Here is a 20,956-nt window from a genome sequence, read left to right as displayed (position 1 = left end):
AAACAGTGTAAGCAAAGCACCTAACATGATGCCTGGCACCATGTTAGGTGCTAAACAATTTGCTGTCTTTCAACTTCTATGCCTAGTGTGCTCCCTCCTTTCCCAACCTAGAAAGCTTACATCTAGATATGAACATTCAGATCTCTGCTCAAGCTTCTTCCCTACTCCCTCGCCCCCACCCCACACACACCCATCATTCTTAGCTCCTTACCTTGCCTATTTTTCACTGTAGCGTTTATCACTATCTTACACGTTACATATTTATTAATTTACTGCCTTTCTCTTCTACTGAGCATAAGGTCTAAGAGACTAGCAGCTTTGTTTTATTCACAGTTTTATTAGCAACTCATAGAACAGTGCTTGGCACATGCCAAATACTCAGTAGGTATTTATTTGTTGAATGAGTAAACTTTCCCCTAGAAACCACAAAAAAGAAAAAAAGCCTTAAAACTATCCTAATGATGGCTGGTATTTCCTAATAGTACTACTGATTCATCTCTAATCCCAGAAGTCTGCTATACATGTAAACCTGTGCTATTATCCTCTCAAACAATGATGCTGAATGGGAGTGGCGGCCCACCCTAAAAAATGCTGTGGATATTTGATGGGTAATATATTATATGATAATATAGTCATGCCAGATCATTTACATGATGACTACACTATTTTATTATAAATTACCCTTATTTCTTCTCTATTTTTAATATATATATAATAAATACATAGCACAGGTGGATTATATTACCTATGAATTTCACTTTAGGTATGGTAAAGGAGGCTTTTCTTAAAATGTATTATAGGAAGGGGATTTGGGATCTGATAGGGCTGAGAACTCCAAAGCCACCCATAACAATAAAGCCTTTCAATATCTCTAACAAGCTTCCATTCATGATTAAAAACTCTTAGCAAACTAGGATCAGAAGGCAATTTATTTAATCTTATAAAGAACATTTTTAAGAGAGTCACAGCAAACATCCTACTTAAGAATAAAATACTACAAACATCCCCCGAGAATAAAAATGAGACAAAGATACCCACTATCAACACTTCTATTTAACACCTTATGGAGGTCCTAGTTTGTGCAACAAAGAAGGAAAAAGAAGCAAAGTATAAAAAGATTAGAAATAAAACTGTAGTTATTAGCAGATTACATAATTATGTACACAGAAAATCTTTACAATTTTATAGAGAAATTTAGCAATGTTGTTGGGTATAGGGTCAATAAGCAAGGATAAATTCTTTTATCGGTTTACAGCAGCAAACAAATATAAAAGAAAATTTGTAACGCCATTGAAAAACATCAAACACCTAAGGGTAAATCTAGCAAGATTTATAGCCTTCTACACTGAGAATCATTATTGAGGGAAATACAGACAGATATTTTTATACAACTTATCTTGATTGAAAAGTCAGCTCCAGCCAATGTTAGGACCTTTTGGGTAACAAGACTGCAAGCAAGGTTGACCAAGTAAATGAAAATAAACACACTCCGTCCTTTCAGCTTCTCAGGTCATAAGTTTTGGAGTCACCTTTAATTCCTCCTTTCTCTCACATGTCACGCATGATCCATCAGCAAATTAGGTAGGCTCCTTATTCAAAATATATCCAAAATCTGACCACTTCTCACTACCCCCACCTTGACCTAAGCCACCATTAGGGATTACTGCAAGAATTCCTTCTGAACTGGTTTGTCATCCTGTTCCCACCTTGAAAACTGCCTCTTTCTTTCTCTTTCACATCAATGTCCCACTCCAAGAAAATCTCAGAAGGGTGAGTTAGGCAAATTTAGCTCTAAGCTTTAGGAACAAAAACATTTGCTTTTCTTAGCTTGCTTTTAGAGCCTCTGTCTTGGCAAAGGAGAGCTATGTTGGTGCAGAGCTGAGTGAAAGATCAAATTTAACTCCATTATCTAGTTCTCCAAACAGGTCGGTCTAGCTCAGCTGGGGCTTACTGTAATAAGGCAAAAGCTTTCCAGTGATAGATAAAGTATGGGCATTGGTTTAGTTTTGGTCTCTGTGTATTTATTTCCTTCAGATGCCCGAGGAATGAGAAAAAGTAGAGAAGCAGTGGCAGTGTCAGGTCAGGGTTCAGGTGTTTGGAATTCTACATATCAACTTATGAGGATAATGACTATTATCACCCAGGTCACTTTCTGTGTTGATGGTACCGAGCTAATCATTTTACATGGATTATTTCCTTCAATTTAACAATCTTAAGAAGTCTTATTATCATCATCTTCATTTTATAAAAAGCCAGCTTCAAAGAGGCTAAATAATTTGCTGAAATTCACCCAGCTAAACTTGGAAAATGAATTCATTAGTGAATCTGACTCTAGATTATGAGTGTTCTGATGAGAATGAAGGAACTATGGAAGCGAGCTTGTGCTCTTTGGTTCAGTTCTCTGCTTGCCCCCTTTTCGCCCTCCCTTCTGCCTCTGACCCATGGACTTAGCTCTGGTAACAAGCACCCAAGTGCATTTCTGTCTGTGATCAGAAACAGGGATCTGATTAAATGTACCCACAGCCTTCTACTCCGGGATGCATAGTGAGGTTTACCCTTAACTCTGCCTTTCTCTCCCTGTACCCCTGGGAATGGTCTATGGTTGGATAATGTGTTTAAAGTTTATTTTCTAGTCCCTTGCCTTCCCATTTTTGGTTTGGTTCAGACCATCAGCATCTGTTCGTGACACTTTATGACAAAATTCTTATCTTATAGAAAACAGTGACAACAGCAAACAAACACGTATATTATATTACGCTTTCTATGCACCAGACACTGTTCTAAGTGCTTTACATATATTAATTCTTATCCTCATGATAAGCCTTTCAGGTAGGTACTATATGTATCGTCAATTTAGATGGGGAAGTTGAGGTATAAAGAGGCTATGAAACTTGTCCAAAGTCACACAACTACTAAGATGTGGACCTGCAAACCTAGCTGGTCTGGCTCCAGAGTCCCTGCTCACAGCCACCGTGCTAGAACTGAAGAGTTTGTTTTTGTAAACAAAAAAAGTTAAAAAAAAAAAAAAAGTGGGCTGGCATTTATGTCTATCAAAGTAACAAGAGTCATATTAACAATTTACAACTGTTCATCCTGGAGTGTGGACTCCAAAGCACATAGTTCCATCACTGAGTACGGGTATTAGTTTTGTTCCCTCTAACAAGAATGTGGTAATCATGAACATTTCCATTTTAAATTAAGAGTATACTTAGACCTACACAACAAACCTGCACACATACCCCCAAATCTAAAATAGAAGGTAAAATTACAAAAAAGAGTGCACTTAATATTACTAACTTTCAACAGTCACAAATTAAAACTTTTTTAAAAGGACAATAACAGAGGCTGAAAAGGTTTTGAGAATATTTTTAAAGGCAAAACTCACTCATAATCATCAGTAGAGATCAGAGAAATATTATTAGAAAACAGAAATAAAATCAACAAAAGAAATATGAACATGAAAATTACCTGAAATCCAGCTTTTAAAAAATTCTGTCATTTTAAGCACCTATGACTAGAATCCTCCTAAGAGCATCTGTGAAATTCTCCATCAGTGCTTCTACACAGATTTGCTTCTACAAAGTCTCTAAACCTCTTATGAATCAAAGTCTTAAGCCACTAGGGAAAGGCAGCAAAGCCGGTCATTTTACAGAGAGCACAGGAAAACACCATTTACAGCTGTGGGAAAAGGAGATGAAAAAATGCTCTACTGCCACCAAGCAGAGTTCTCATTCTGCTAGGGGAGAAGCAGGAGGCTCCCCAAACCAATCACAGACACCAGACAGAGTTTAGCTGCCAGAAAGAGGAACAGCAACAATGAAAAAGCTCCCTGCATCCTTTCCTCAAGGCCTAGGCACTCAGGGCCTTCCCAAGACTGAGGCTGAACAACAGAGAACACCCCTATCCACAACACAAGCCTGGGGCAGAATAACAACCAGTAGCAGTCTATCCCTGGGACGGCTGCAAGAATGGAGAGAGGGAACCACCATGTGGCTTCGTTGTACAGGGATGACTGAAAGCTGAGAAACACTGAGAAAACCCTCCATCTAATCTAGGCCCATGTACTGAAGCAAAATCAGAAGGCAACAGCTGCCCAACTAGAGGAATTTTTAAAATATGGTGCACTGACATGGGAATAAAAAAACCAAGGCCCAGCTCAGCTCCTGACCAAATTGACTCAATCTTTCATAAGTACTATTTATCTCAGCCTCTATTGTTTTATACAAGATGACTGACATATAATAAATAATGAGAAGACACACATAAAAGCAAAAAAATTACCCACTTCCAAGTAACAAAGGAATGATCAGAAACAGACTTGAGGATAGTCCCCAAATTTGGAATTATCTAATACAGACTTTGAAATAACTATGCATAGAATGTTAAAGAACCTAGAGAAAAAGGTGGCCAACACACCTAAATAGATAAGGAATTTCAGCAGAGATGAATCTGTAAGAAATGCAAATGCTATATTAAAAAGGCATAATATTAGAGACGAAAAATTCCTTCTACAAATGATATGCTTTGGCCATGTCCCCACCCAAATCTCATCTCCAATTGTAATCTGAATTGTAATCCCCACATGTCGAGGGAGCGACCTGGTGGAAACTGATTGAATCACGGGGTTAGTTTCCCTCATGCTGTTCTCATGATAGTGAATGAGTTCTTACGAGATCTGCTTGCTTGGTAAGTGTCAGGCACTTCCCCTTTGGTACTCTCTCGGCTGCCTGCTAAGTAAGATGTGCCTTGTTTCCTCCTCACCTTCTGCCATGATTTTAAGTTTCCTGAGGCCTCCCCAGCCATGCGGAACTGTGAGTTACTTAAACCTCCTTTCTTTATAAACTAGCTAGTCTCAGGTAGTATCTCTATAGCAGTATGAGAATGGACTAATACAACAGGCTCATCAGTTGACTAGACACAGCTGAAGAAAGAATTAGTGACTCTGAAGATAAATTGGTAGAAATTACCAATACAAAAAGAAAAAAAAGAAGAGTGAATAAAAAGAACACAATATGCAAGAGTTATTGAATATAATATTAAGAGGAAATCTAACATACGAGTAACTGAAGTCCCAGAAAGAGAAAGAAAGGGGCAGAAAAAAATATCTGAAGTGAGAATTTCTTGAAAATAATGAACATCAAACCACAGATTCAAGAACTCCAAGCAGGGTAATTCTTAGATATATCAAACTGCTGAAAACCAAAGATAAAATCTTAAAAGCAACCAGAGAAAAAAAATACACTTTACATATAAAGAAAAGAGATAATATTAAAACAGATGTCTTGTGGAAAACTATGTAAGTCAAAAGACAATGGAGTTTTATCTTTAAAATATTAAAAGAAAAAAATGTTAATCTAGATTCACATATGGAGTAAAAATAACTTTCAAAAATGAAAGCTAGATACTTTTTCAGACCAGAATAAAGGCAAGAGAAGTCACTGCCAGCAGACCTGTGTCATAAGAAGTTCTTCAGACAGAAGCAATGACTCCCAACAGACATTTGGGACTTTAGGAAAACAGCCACTGTGGAAAACAGTCTGGCAGTTTCTTGTACACATTCACTTATCATATGACCCAGTAAGCTCGTTCCGAGGCATTTGCCCAAGAGAAGTGAATGCACATTACCACAAAACAAGAACTGTGCACATATGTTTATGGAGGTTTTTTATAGCCACTGAAAACTAGAAATACCTTCAAATGTCTATCAACTGGTGAATGAATAAACAAACTGTGGTAGAGCCATACAATGAACTACTACTCAGTGAAAAAAGAGAAATTACTGATACATGGAACCACAGGGATGAATCTCAAAAGCATTATGCTAAATGGAAGAAGCCAGACATGAAAGATGACAGAGAATAGGAAAGAGATCACTGCTGCCAGTTGTTGGGGTCACTGTGGTGATGGTGGGGGGAGACTCAACAACAGGCTATGAAATAACTTTCTGGGATGAAAATATTCTGTATCTTGACTGTGGTAAAAGTTACAAGACTGCACATATTTGTCAAATTTCACAGAATTATATACCTAATAAGGGTAAATTTTACTTTATATAAATTATACCTAATTAACCTAAAAAAACTTAATACCAAGTCAATGTGATAAGGCAGTGTAAGAATCTTCTCTCAAATTTTAGACATAAAGATATAACTTCTTATTTTAACAAAACAAAAATGTATTAGTCATACTGCATCAAATTTATTCCTTCAAAACTTCCTGTGTCATCTGATTTTTTTAAAGCAAAAATATTTTTTTCATGGTATTTTATATCATATTAATAATGGGAGTCAGAGAAGCATATTATTGAAGCACATAAATACCAACACTGTAGATTATCAGACTAGCATACTAAATAGTTGGATTTCAACCATTAAAGGTTGTAGAAGAATGGCTAAATTTCTATCTAGGGAAATTGTTGATTAAAGGGCCAAGAAAGGTTAATGGGATTCTGGCACATTACCCTTTCTATAAATGACTCAAAATCAGGTAAAGTCTTAAAGTACTTAGATACTGATAGGGGTTTTGGCTGGGCGCAGTGGCTCACACCTGTAATCCCAGCACTTTGGGAGGCCAAGGTGGGCGGATCACTCAAGGTCAGCAGTTAGAGACCAGCCTGGCCAACATGGTGAAACCCCATCTCTACTAAAAATACAAACATTAGCTAGGCATGGTGGTACACACCTGTAATCTCAGCTACTCGGGAGGCTGAGGCAGGAGTATCGCTTGAACCCGGGAGGGAGAGGTTGCAGTGAGCTGAGATCACGTCACTGCACTCCAGCCTAGGTGATAGGGTGAGACTCAGTCTCAAAAAAAAAAAAAAAAAAAAAAAAAAGAGAGATGCTGATAGAGGTTTCAACCTTAGTGTCTTTCAGGTTGCTGTCTGGTATGAATGGAGTCAACAGAGACCTGATACCCATTTTAGAAACATTACAATGTACCTGCTGAAAAAATGAACTTACTGTAGTAATTATTTTTGGTGCATGATGTTCTGACCATATTAAGAATGACAATTAAAAAATGAACACAGATAAAACGTAATTTTTTAAAAGTCACTTTATACTAATTATTTTATGACTGTACAGTATAGTTAGGTTAAATATTCAGATACTATTTAAAATACATAAACACATGCATTTACATATTACATGTAGATTTAAAATAATGAGATATTTCTAGTCTCTTTCCTACATCTCTTTTTTCAAATTTTTAATTGACCAATAATAATTGTGTACATTCGTGGGGTACGTCATGTTTTGATCTATGTGTACACTGTAGAAATATTCACTCAAGCTAAATAACATATCTATGACCTTACCAACATTTTTTTCTGTGGTGCAAATGTTAAATATTCTTTTAGCAGCTGTGAAATAATAACTACAGGTTAGTCACCATGCAGTGCACAATTATCTCTAAAACTTATTCCTCCAACTGAAACTTTGTACCCTTGGATCAACCTCTTCTCTTTCCCCATACCTTCCCTTATTCCTAGCCTCTAGCAACCACTTTTCTACATTCCTTTTCTGAGATTTTCTTACAATTTTTTTAAATTTATTTTTTATTTTAAAATTTCTTTTGTAGAAATAGTGTCTCGCTATGTTGACCAAACTGATCTCAAACTCCTGGCCTTAAGAATTCCTCTCACCTTAGCTTCCCAAAGTGCTGAGATTACAGGCATGAGTCATCATGCCCAGCCTAAGACTGATGTTTTTAGATTCCACAAGTAAGATCATACAGTATCTGTCTGTGTTTGGCTTATTTCACTTAGCATAATGTCCTCTGCTTCCATCCATGTTGCCATGAATGACAGTATTTAAAGCTGTATAGTACTCCAGTGTGTAGATACACATTTTCTTTTTGTTGTTTTAGACACAGAGTCTTCCTCTGTTGCCCAGGCTGGAGTGCAGTGGCGTGATCTTGGCTCACTGCAACCTCTGCCTCCCAGGTTCAACTGATTCTCCCACCTCAACCTCCCAAGTGGCTAGGATTACAGGCACTTACTATCATGCCCGACTAATTTTTGTATTCTTGTAGAGACGGGGCTTCACCATGTTGGCCAGGCTGGTCTTGAACTCCTGACTTCAGGTGATCTGCTCACCTCGGCCTCCCAAAGTGCTGAAATTACAGGCATGAGCCACCAGGCCCAGCCTTAGATATACATTTTCTTTATCCATTCATCCACTGATGGACACTTGGGCTGCCTCCATATCTTAGCAATTGTGAATAATGCTGAAATAAATATAGGAGTGCAAATATCTCTATGACATAGCAATTTTAATGCCTTTGTTAAGCTGGACTGCTGGATCACATAAATATTCTATTTTTAGTTTTTTGAGGCACCTCCATACTATTTTCCAAAAGGTCTGTATTAATTTACAATCCCAACAGTGTACAAAGGTTCTCTTTTTTCCACATCCTCATCAACATTTATCATTTGTCTTTTTGATAAAGTCATTCTAACAGGTGTAAGGTAATACCGCATATTGCTTTCGTTCTCATTTCCTTGATGATTAGAGATGATGAATATTTTCTCATATATCTGCTTGCCATTCATATCTCTTTTGAGAAATGTTTGTTGATACCCTTTCCCTATATTTTAGTCAGGTTGTTTTCTTGATATTGAGTTGTTTGAGTTCCTTACATATTTTGGATATTAGCCCCTTATCAGTTACATGGTTTGCAGATATTTTCTCCCAACCCATAGGTTGTCTCTTAATTCTGTTAATTGTTTTCTTTGCTGTATAGAGCTTTTTAGTTTGATGCAATCCCATTGGTCTATTTTTGCTTCTGTTGCCTGTGTTTTTGGAGTCCTATCCAAGAAATCATTCATTGCCCAGATCAATGTTGTAGAGTAGAGCTTTTCCTGTTTTCTTCTTGTGACTTTACCGTTTCAGGACTTGTAAGTCTTTAATCTATTTTGAATTTGTTTTTGTATATGATTGGGTCCAATTTCATTCTTCTGCATGTGGATATCCAATTTTCCCAACACCATTTGTAGGAGGAATTGTCCTTTCCACATTGTGTGTTCTTGGCACTTCTGCTGAAAATCATTTGACTGTAAATACTTGGGTTTATTTCTGGGTTTTCTATCCTGTTATATTGGTTGATATGTGTGTTTTTATAACAGTACCATGCTATTTTGATTACAACAGCTTCATAGTTTGAAATCAGGAAGTGTGATGCCTCCAGCTTTGTTCTTTCTGCTCAATACTGCTTTGGCTATTCAGGATCTCTTCTAGTTCCATATACATTTTAAGATAGTTTTTTTCTATTTCTAAGAAAAACGACAACACAGTTTTGATAGAAATTACACTGAATCTGTAGAATGCTTTGGGTAGTATGAACATTTTAACAATATTAATTCTTCCAATCCATGAACATGGGATATCTCTCCATTTATTTGTCTTCTTCAAATTATTTCATCAATGTTTTATAGTTTTCTGTGTACAGATCTTTCCACCTCCTTGGTTAAATTAACTCTTAACTATTTTACCTTTTTAAATGCTACTGTCAATGAAATTGTTTTCATAATTTCCTTTTTGGATAGTCCACTCACTGTTAATATATAGAAACACTATTAATTTTTGTATGTTGATTTTCTTATCTTTAACTTTACAAAATTTATCAGCTCTAATAGTCTTCTGGTGTAGTCATAAGGATTTTCTACATATAAGATCACGTCCATCAGCAAACAGAGACAATTTCACTTTTCTTTTCCCATATGGATGCCTTTTATTTCTTTTTCTTACCTAATTGCTCCTCCTCCCATAAGGAACCACTAGTATAAAAATGTACATTTATCATTCTTCTTACTTTTTAACTTTATTATGTCTGAATGGATCTCCCAGTGCTTGTATTAAATGCTATTGTACTTGCTATAAAAGAAATCACATTGTAGATTTCTACAAATAAATTATATTGTACATATTCTGTAACTTTCTTTTATCACTCAAAATATCCCTTGTTATATTTTCCATGCTGCTAAATGTAGCTGTAGTTTGTTTACTTGCACTATAGAACAGCTCATGTAATAAATAACATCACACTAAATACAATTTAGTAAAAATAATCATAAGTAAAGCAAATAAGGCAGGGAGGTAAAAGTGAAAAGTACTGGTGAAGATTTAGCCCTGGAATTATTTAGAATTGCTAGTGCATGGTAATAAAATGGAGACTGAGTTTTAGTTCACTGTATTAATATTTCAAAATTCTCTACATATGAAGTATCCCTTTAGTCGGATGCACTGCTCCTACTATACCATCCCCCTTGGTGAGCTACAAAACAAATTATAAATGTTTACAACACACAATTCCACAAATAGAATTCTCAAAAATAACCTATACAAAATACTTAAGTGTTAAGTGCAGGTAGTACTAGAAGTTCACTCATTTATTTTATGAATTTTTAAGTGCTTTATAAAAGTTAATAACAAAAAAAGTAGGGTCTTTGAATCATAATTAAATTGGCATCATAAAAGAAAATTATCTCAAATGTACAGGCTTTCAACTAAGCAGGTACTTATATACTCTTCAAATATATGAAGACAACACCAACCATTTAGTCCAAAATTCCATTTTCGATGTATTCTAACTTTGTTTACTCATCAATCCAATTTTAGACATGTAAATGACCATCTCAGTATCACTGACAGCCAATAAAAAATAAGAATACTAATAAGAGTACTCCTGGATTTCTTTTAGTCAATTAATATAGATAATAAAGGTAACATTACATTTCATTCATTATCAATGTCTACACAATTCAGTAGGGTAAAAGTTCAATTGTTCAAAAGAAGCTATCATACTTTAATATAAATTTTTTAAATCTAAAGCAAAAGCAGCTGCCTCTTTTTCTTTTCCAAACTAGAGTATATAATGACACTGTAAGTTCCTTATTTATGAATAATAAATAAATTTATTTTTATTATTATTGATTACTGTTTATGAAAAATCTTTTGAAGTTCTGAAACTATAATCCTTTCAATATAAGAAATTCAGAACTACATTAATTGGAGGGTGCATCTAATACATAATTCTTCAGAGTAACACATAGTCTATCTTACAGATAAAATAAAATAGGTAATATTATATATAATACATACTCTAGTATATATAATATATAACTATATTACTGCTAGCTTTGTTTTTACACAATTAACAAACTCTGAGGCATAGGTATAAAAGTATAAAATAAAGCAATTAGCAATAGAATTAATCCAAATGACCATCTCAAGAATATTTTTAAAACTTATATGAAGCAAAATTTACTTTTTTACATTTAATGTCAAAAGTTCACATACCTGATGTTCCAAAAACTACATCCCAAGGGGAACTAATGGGTTGTTGTTCTCCTTTTGCTCCACCTTCTTTATCTGTACCTTGAATTCCAATGCCAGCTACAGTACTCACCCTCTCAGCCTCTAGGTCAATCTACAGAAATTGAAAGGATGGTTTTATGCAAGGAAAGTTACTTTTGCTTTTGTCTTTTGCTGTGTAAAGATTTTCAATAGAACATTTAGAGTATATGTGCAATATAAAGTTTTATTTTAAAAAAGGCCAATCAATTACAGCATGAACTTCTTATTCAAAAGCACATAATCAGTCCCTTTCATTTCCCCACCTGTCCATTCTTCCACTTTTCCCCTCTTATCCCCGTCTCCCATCATGCCTCCAGATCTGACATTGACCTCATCTTAACTAAACAAAAATTTTTAAATGAAATTTTAAAACACAATGTAGCAAAATACATGTTTCTACAAATTAAATGCACATATTTCAATTGTGCTCAGTTAGTGATTGACACATACTAAAACTTGTATGTGCCAAGCACCGATCCAACAGTGAGGAAGCCAACCAGCCATCCAGCCATACTCATAACTATATGACGATTTTAATATTTTAGAGAAAACTAAAACACAGATCGTTAGGTAACTTTTTCAACATCCCACAGTTGGTAAGTCAAGAATCTGGGACCTGAACCCAGGTAGTTCCATGACACTATATCGACTTTACTTCATAAACTGAAAACTAATATATTCTACTGGGAAAATATGTTCTGCTTTCATCTCCTGATACCCTCTCCCCAACATTGTATTGGGAAAATTTTCAAACACACAGGAAAGTTAAAAGATTTTTGTAACAAACATCCATATACCTACCACTTAGATTCTATTCAATATTTCACTTAATTGCTTTATTATATATTTTATCCAGCTATCAACAGAAAGAAATTTTCCTTACTTCACAGATATCTTATTCCTCAAAGTTACACCAAATATTACACTTTTAGGTAAAATTTACATGTATTCCCTTTAAGATTATGAGCATCACAAGATACCCACCATCAATGCTAATGCTTAAAAGCAAGAGAGGTACTGGTCAGCAATATAATAAAAGGCAACAGGAAGTTTAATATCAGAAGGGAACTTGTTTTTGCAGACAATTTGTTTACATAAGAAACAAAAGATTTTGGCAGAAATGGATAAGCTGGTCTTAAAATTCTTATCAAATTGCAAGGGACCTAGGATAGCCAAAACCATCTTGAAAAAGAAGAAAGTGGGAGGACTTATACTTCCCAATTTCAAACCTTATTAAAAGCTATAGCAATCAAAACAGTAAGGTACTGGCATAAAGACAGAGAGATCAATGGAATAGACCTGTCCATACATCTATGATCAACTAATTTTTAACAAGGCTGCTACGGCTATTCAATGGAGAAAGAATAGTCTCTTGGATAAATCTTTCTGGGGTAACTGTATATCCGCATGTAAAAGAATGAAGTTGAACCCTTACTTCACACCATATACAAAAATCAACTCAAAATGGATCAAAGACCTAATTATAAGAGCCATAACTAAAAGACTTTTAGAATAAAACACAGGGGTAAATAATTGTGACCTTGGATTTAGTAATGGATTCTTACGACAACAAAAACATAAGCAACAAAAGGAAAAAATGGACAAATTAGTCATCATCAAAATTTAAAACTTCTATGCATCAAAGAATATGATTAACTAAGTATAAATGCAAGCAGAAAAATGTGAAAAATCATTTGCAAATCATATATCTGATAAAGAACTTGTACCTAGAATATATAAAGGATTCTTACAGAAAAGACAACCCAGTTAAAAATTTGGCTAAGAATCTTAACAGACACTTCTCAAAGATATAAAAATGGCCCATAAGCACAGGAAAATGTGCTTGACATCATTAGTCATGAGGGAAATGCATATCAAAACCACAATGAGATGCCACTTCATATCTAGTAGGATGGCTAAAATTTTTTAAAACTGAAAAATAACAAGTGACAGTGAACACGTAGAAAATTGGAACCCACATATATTTCGAGTGGGAAGGTAAGATGGTGCAATTGCTATGGAAAATAATTCAGCAGCTCTCAAAAAATTAAATACAAAACATGTAACTCCTCAAAACCAGTTCTAGGTATGACAAATGAAAATGTATGTCCATGTAAAACTTATATATCAATGCTCACAGCAAGATTTTTCATAACAGCCCAAAATAACAAAATATACAAAATAGCCAAAAAACAATCTAAATATCAATGGTGAATTGGTAGATAAAATGTCATATTCACACAACAGAATACTATCCAGCAATACAAAGGAATGAACTACTGACGTGCCACTTCACACATGAACTTTTCATTATGCGAAATGAAAGAAGCCAAATACAAGAAAACATATATAATTCTATTTAAACAAAATGTTTGGAAAAGGCAAATTTACAGAGACAGAAAGTAAATTAACAGTTGCCTAGGGATGGGAGGGGATAAGGACTATCTGTAAGTGGTCATGTGGGTTCTTACTTGGGGGATGAAATGTTTTAAAAACCACATATGGTTACAGTTGCAAAACCTGTTAAATTTACTAAAAACTAATGAATTGTAGATTTGAAATGGGTGAACTTTATGATATATAAAATATAGCACAATAAAGTAATTAAAAATATAAACAAAACACTTTGTTTATAAGATCACGTACAAATAAAAAGTAAGCATTAAAAATACCACAATGGGTATGTTAATGTAAGGGGAGTGACAGTGGGGGGTATGGGCAAGTAGGAGAATTTATAATTTAAATAAATTATTCTAATGAGAATGGTCTGCATGAAACTATGTTTGTGAACCGTGAATGGAGAAGTGTAATCAACTCAATCCTCTGCAAATGAGGTCTTAAACAAAAATAAAACACAACAAATATTCTTGTATTTTTAAATGGAAAAAATTCTACTTTCCATTTCTGCAGACACCATATTAAGTCATATAATACAGAACAATTTCAGGTAACCTAAATTTGTTGTGATTATGTTACTTAAATGCATAAATATTTGAAATGCAGCACATGGTCAATACTCCAAAACCCATTAAGTTGTAAAGCAAGAGAAATGACATACAATTAGAAAAGAAGGACAAGTACTCCCTGAATGTTGCAGGCTGGCTATTTTACCAATTCAATACACCATTAGAGGTCTAGCCCCTCTGATGAATTATAAAAGCATACAACCCCAAAAAGATAATGATAAAGAAATACTAATCATTAAAAATTCAGTAATAAAAAACCCCACTTTTCCATAAAATATACACAATGGAAACATTAGTCCTATGAACAGCTCTGCCTATAAAGGGATCTCTGGTCAAATAAGTTTAGAAATGCTGCACAAATATCCCCCTATTAATGCACTCAACAACACATTAGCATATTTAAGTCTGGAAGAAGAAAGTCTCCAAGACTTTAAAAAACACGTCTGCTTTAATGTATTAACCCACAAAATCTGTTTTTCATGTAACACTTTTATATTAAGAGGAATACACACTTTCGAAAGTGCTTCATGAAACAGTATTATTTGCTCATAAATTCATCCAACAAATATCTGTTGAACACCTACCATAGGCCAGGTCTTTTCTAGATGCCAGTATTTAGTAGTAGACAAAACATATTTCTAGCCCTCAGGAGGACTTACAGTACAGTCACTATTATTATATATTATATGTATTTTTTTCTACTATGTGTATATAGGTGATAATATTGTCAAATAAATGAGGATAAATGTCAATACTGAAAGAAACAGTGAGAAAAACAAGGAAGTATCTGAAACAATGTATTTAGACAGGATGAGTATGACGAACTTGGTTACTTATTTTCCAAACACATAGCAACTTAAAAGACCAATGGTTTAGCCAAAATAGCCATAGGTAGGAAATGTTTGAAATAACTGAGTACATCTACAATGAAATGTGATATAGTCGTATCATTCAGGTGACTAATATGCAAAAAAATAAAGTTAGAAAAACCTACAAAACATTATGTATGCATAGTATCGTTACCTTTGTTTAAAAAAATTCTCTACAAATAGGCTTTTTAATATCAATTTATTTTTATAAGAGTAGAACATTTCCAAAAAGACACACACTTTAACAGCGGATGGTTACCTCTGGGAAACTGGAATTGATGGTCAGGGGACTTTCTTTTTAGCTTTATGTATTAGCTGACTTTTTAGAAATAAGAACACATATTACTTTTAAAATAAGATAAAACAAGTTTTAAGACGAATTGGCTAATCAGTATTTCCAGCCAAAGCATAAGAGTTGAAGAGAAGCAGGAGTGATATGATTTTTTTTCTAGTTTGAGAAAATTTAACTGAAAAAGGACAAAGGATCATTGTAAACTAGTAGTTAGGAAAATACTTCAAAATGAGGAGCTTTTAAGTGGTTAGGGACACAGCTTTGAAACAAAGGGTTAAAAAAAGAACTCAGTGGGGTTTTCTTTTGTGGTAACTACATACTGACACAAATAGCAACAGGATACTTGAGAATAAAACTAAAGTAAGTACCTCAAAAAAAGCAGAACAAGGACATTGACATACATAAGCATCACCCTTTAACTTCAAATATTTAATGTAGCAAATACAATTCACTTTTTCTGATTATAAATATTAAAACAAATTTAAAATGAAAATTACCTTTCTTATAAGGTGGTTTTCAGTGTCTGCCACATATATGATATTATTCATTATGGCTACACCCTGTGGAGAATTGAAAGTTGATTCTGAAAATATTCCATCTTTTCTTCCAGGGTTGGGTCCTAAAATGAGATAAAATTTCCCACTTAAGAAGTGATCTCAAGGTAAAACAAAACAAAACAAACTTGTATTTAATGCTGGGATTTTAATATTTAATATTTAATATAAAAACATGGTATGTCCATATAAAAACTAAAATGTTCCTCAAGGACCATTTTTCTTAAGAGTGAGTTTTGCTAATGACAGGGCTCATAGTGTAATTACTAGTGCACTTAAGCATAGTAGCATATAGTGAAGAAAATAATTTTAAAAGCATTCTAATTATCCATTACCTAGACTACAGAGATTTAAAAATAACTCCAATTATTCAACAGATGAACAATTTTTAACATTTTTGAAAGATATGCTCCTTGGATAATACAAGCCCTTTCCCTAGAAAAATACACATGGCTAAATTGTTGCAAACAATCCTAGATCCTGAGGACCACTGAAGCCTTTCCTTTAGGAGTCCAAGGACCCCAGATGAAGAATCCTTATCTACTATTTCACTTTGTCACAAAGTCCTACGATATATCGTACACACCATGAGAGAGAGTGATTCTAGTACACTTCTCAGTTTTAACAATTCATGTAGAGTTTCAAGGGTGGAGAGCATAACACAATAAAATGTAATTGTTACTTCCCTGGCCAGCAAACAAGCCATTCAAGGCCTCTAAATCAGCAGTTCAAACTGCTTTGTGGAACTCCATCGTCCGAGGCAGCCATAAAAAGGTAGTGTAATGGAGTGGCTAGAAAACAAACTCAAGGCCTGGTACAGTGGCTCACACCTGTAATCTCAGCATTTTGGGAGGCCGAAGCAGGCAGATCACTTGAGGTCAAGAGTTCGAGACCAGCCTAGCTAAAACAATGAAATCCCATCTCTACTAAAAATACAAAAATTGGCCAGGTATAGTGGCAGGCACCTGTAATCCCAGCTACTTGGAAGGCTGGGGCAGGAGAATTGCTTGAACCTGGGAGGTGGAGGTTGCAGTGAGCCGAGATTATGCCACTCCACTCCAGCTTGGGTGACAGAGTGAGACTCTGTCTCAAAAAAAAAGAAAACGAACTCAAGAGCCCAACAGACCCTGTCTAAATCCCAGGTCTGTCTCTTTCTAGCTGGTGGTTTGGGCAAGTTCTTTGTGTCTCAGTTTTTCTTTTGTAAAATGGAACTAATTACCTAACTCATAGCATTGTGCAGGCAAAAATGAGTTCATACAAGTAAAATGTTTCGAATAATGCCAGACATACAGTGTCTGCTGTAACTATAATTGTTAATAATACTATTATTATTGTTGATATTGATAAGAGTTCCCTGAAAAAAAAGGGAGAGTTCTGTGGTTATGCGAGATTGGAAAAGATTGCGTACTATACCCCCTCATGAGGAAAATTAGCAGAGTAAAAAATTCGAGAAATATTATACCATCACCAACAAAAATCTGTTAGATAACATTAAAGTAGTATTTCCCTGAGTGTATCTGACCAAATAATTCTTTTTTAAAAATTAAAGAATAACTATATCAAAAGGTAACAGTATTTCTAGAAATATGTTTGGGTAGTATAGCTTGCTTGGTTTCTCTTTTAACAAAGAAATATGTTTGGGCAGTGTAGCTTGGTTTCTCTTTTAACAAAGAATATTCACCTACACTATTTTGAAAATCACAGAATCTATTAAACACTTTAAAACCACTTAAGTTCAAGCTGCTACAAAAGATACTTTTTAAGTAACAATTCAATTCTCATAACTGCCTGCCATAAATCAAAATACCAAGTAGCCAAAACAAAACAAACACCACAAAACACAACACCTACTGTATCTTGGCACATTAAGAATAACATCAGGGCATAGGACTACAACTAGCTTTTTTATATTAGGAACTGAGACATTCCTACTTTATGTACTAATGCTGCATATATTACTAAAACAGGACTGACTGCAAAGAGATGAATTACTTTTGTCTTTGACTAACATGTTGTCAGATGTCAGTCTGGATAAGTAAGATTAATAAGAATGTACTCTGTAGAGTTTATTAATTATGTACATGTAACCAAGAGGTAGTTTTAGATCTAAGACCAGGGAGATATAGAATAAAATGATCTATGCTTGCATGATACTTATACTCTGCTACACCTATTTCTATTCTGGAAATAGATCCAGACACATGTTCAAGTTCTTATGGAAAGAAAGAGAGAAAAGTAAAATTATGCATAAATTCTAGCTTAATTATTTTATAAACTACTTCTCAAGTTCATGGGGCACTGACATGATCTTTAAAAAGATATGGCTATATTTTGTTGGAAAGTGAAACATAATACTTCTACTTAAAATGTCTGAAATCCAAAATGTATGTTTTCATAAGAAACAGTAAGTACAGCAGTTAAAAAAAAAAAAAGATAGAATATACAAATGTATCTAAAAGCTGAACTATTTCCTCTTTTTCACCTGGAGCTTTTTCAGTGTTTTTGTTTGTTTTATGAGGGAGTGAGAAGAGGTTAATTCAGACATCATGCATTAATTAACAAAAAATTTTTGTTAGGAAGTTAAGTCAATGTATATCACTTTTCTATAATTAGTTTTCATTTAGACATTTCAACTTTTATATTTACCTGAGCTATTTTTTTTTTACTGTAAAACATATTATATATCATAATCAGAAGCTTTACCTCCAATGCTATATTGAATTTGTCCATTCTTCCAAACGACCAAAATTCTATGATGTCCAGTGTCTGCTATTACCAATCTATTAGTAACTTGGTCTACTGTTACTTTGCCAGGAAACAGCAATGGTGAAGGTGGCAAAGAATCTTTATAGAGTTTTATTCCGATTTTATCATCTCTGATCTGCCCCCTGTCTTTGTAATACTTTAAAGCAATTGAAGTATATAAAAATAATTTATCTTTGTGTCCCTCTCCAATCAAAGAAAACAACATGTTTCCGCGAGGTCCAAGTATGACTAGAGTTGGCCAGCAGGAAACTTCTAGTTCTTGCCAAAGGCTGGCATCTGCATCATTAACCACAGGGTGGGTGATGTTGTATCGAAGAACAGCACTCTTAATGTTATCCAGGACTTTTTCATTTGGAAACTTAGCTGAGTGAACACCAATAATGAGAAGACCATCTGAAAGGAAAACATTATATGTTAAACATTATTAAATATTTACGTTTGAATATCATCATCCACACATTAGGTTTTGGGTCACTAATAAATATTAAAAGTCCATAGATCAAAAAAAACAAAAAGTAGAACTACGCTGGGATCTTCAACTGCATTTTAACACACATACAAAAAACTTACAAATTTAAATCTCATAACAATATTGATTATTACATAAAAACACATATCAAATTCATATGGTTACTGAAGAATTAAAACTCCTTTTTTCTTTTATTTAGATAATGCTATAAAAATCATCTTTATTTTCTTATTAAATGTGGAATTTTTTTCCACCTATAATAAGCCCCTTTGAAATTCAGTTGCTTATGTCTGCTTTTGGGAGGCATTTATTGTTATATCACTCTCTTATATTTTTTGATCTAACTTTACATTACAGATTAACAGAATAAATATAAGCAAGATGTTTCCATAATATAAAGCTTTTGATTTATTTAAAATTCCTATTGTATGGTTCTTAGAACAAGCCTTTCTGTAGACATAACTGCTGAAAACAACATACGTCTCTTATCTAATCAATACATTATTTCAAGTAGTGACAAAACAAAACAAAAAAAGTGTTAGGCTGGATTCAGTGAAAAATTTCAATATTTACTACCAAACTAGTAGAGATAATAACAGCTAAGTACATTCAAATCTCCCAACACATCCATCAAAAACTACTCAAACCTGCAAGATGAACAAATAAAACCACACAAATCAGGAGGTATAATTTCCCAGAAGCTCATGCTTTTATTACAACTATTAATTCCGAATCAAAACACAAACATGCATGCTTGAAGACACACCCTGCTTGAAGACAGGGAAAAGTAAACAAAACCAGGCAGATTGTACAGGAGGGTCAAAACTCAGAAAAGCAAGTGACAGAAGAGTGAACTGCCAATTTTATTTTCTTTTTCCATCCTTTTCCTAGCTTTGCCCTGAGAGTGGGTTCCAGTTTTGGAGCTGTATGGGGAGCCAAAACTCCCAAAAGAAACCTGGCTGCAACTCTGGCCCAAGAAACCACGTAACCTGGACAGTGTGGGAGAAACCCTGAGGGGAAGAGTTGGGAAAAGCAACTCCTTATCTCTGAGTATGAACACTCACAAGTCTTAGTTTAACCTCTAAACTACAGTACATGGAACAGACTCAAAAAAGTGTAGCAAATGCTTGGGGAGCTGAGAACTGAATAACTGGGTTTACAGAAGGAGAGAGAGCTGATGGAAGATGAGACAGAAGTTATAATTTGAATTAAGAGGGTTGAATGCCTACTAAAATAAAGCTACCAATATTCCCTACAGGACTACAACAGAACCCAGAGTTCACATATCATCACATTCCAACGTCCAGGATACAATCCAAAATTACCTGACATTCAAAGAAAAGAACAAGGAAATATGGTCAACTATCAAGGGGGGAAAAGAATCAAGAGATATCGATGCCAAAATAAAGCAGATGTTCGACTTACCAAAGACTTTCAAGCAACTAGACAACTATGCTCCATGAGGTAAAGAAAAACACATATGAAGTAAGTAAAAAGACGGAAACATAAATAGAGAAATAGAAATTATAAAAAATAACTAAAAATTTTAGAACTGAAAAATACCACAAGTTCACTGGATGATCTCATGGGCAAAAAGGACATGACAAAGAAAAGGTTAATGAACCTGAAGACAGCTCAATAGAAATTATCCAATCTAAAGAACACAAAGAGAGAAAGAAGATTGAA

General features: G+C 34.4%; 1 protein-coding gene across 1 annotated transcript in view; it reads right to left on the bottom strand.

Moving 5' to 3' along the window:
* The window catches only part of NHLRC2 (NHL repeat containing 2), a 56,645-nt gene that overhangs the window by 16,102 nt on the left and 19,587 nt on the right, over positions 1-20,956 (bottom strand). The window contains exons 3-5 of the mRNA XM_025396820.1: positions 18,739-19,194; positions 15,979-16,100; positions 11,298-11,427 (exon numbers count right to left, since the gene is read on the bottom strand). Of these exons, the coding sequence (XP_025252605.1) occupies positions 11,298-11,427; positions 15,979-16,100; positions 18,739-19,194 (708 nt within the window). The remainder of the gene's footprint in view (positions 1-11,297; positions 11,428-15,978; positions 16,101-18,738; positions 19,195-20,956) is intronic.

This window comes from Theropithecus gelada, chromosome 9, assembly GCF_003255815.1.
Source record: "Theropithecus gelada isolate Dixy chromosome 9, Tgel_1.0, whole genome shotgun sequence".
NCBI classification, from domain to species: domain Eukaryota; kingdom Metazoa; phylum Chordata; class Mammalia; order Primates; family Cercopithecidae; genus Theropithecus; species Theropithecus gelada.
The sequence above is the reverse complement of the archived record's forward strand: the minus strand, read 5'-3'. Positions and strand labels throughout refer to the sequence as shown.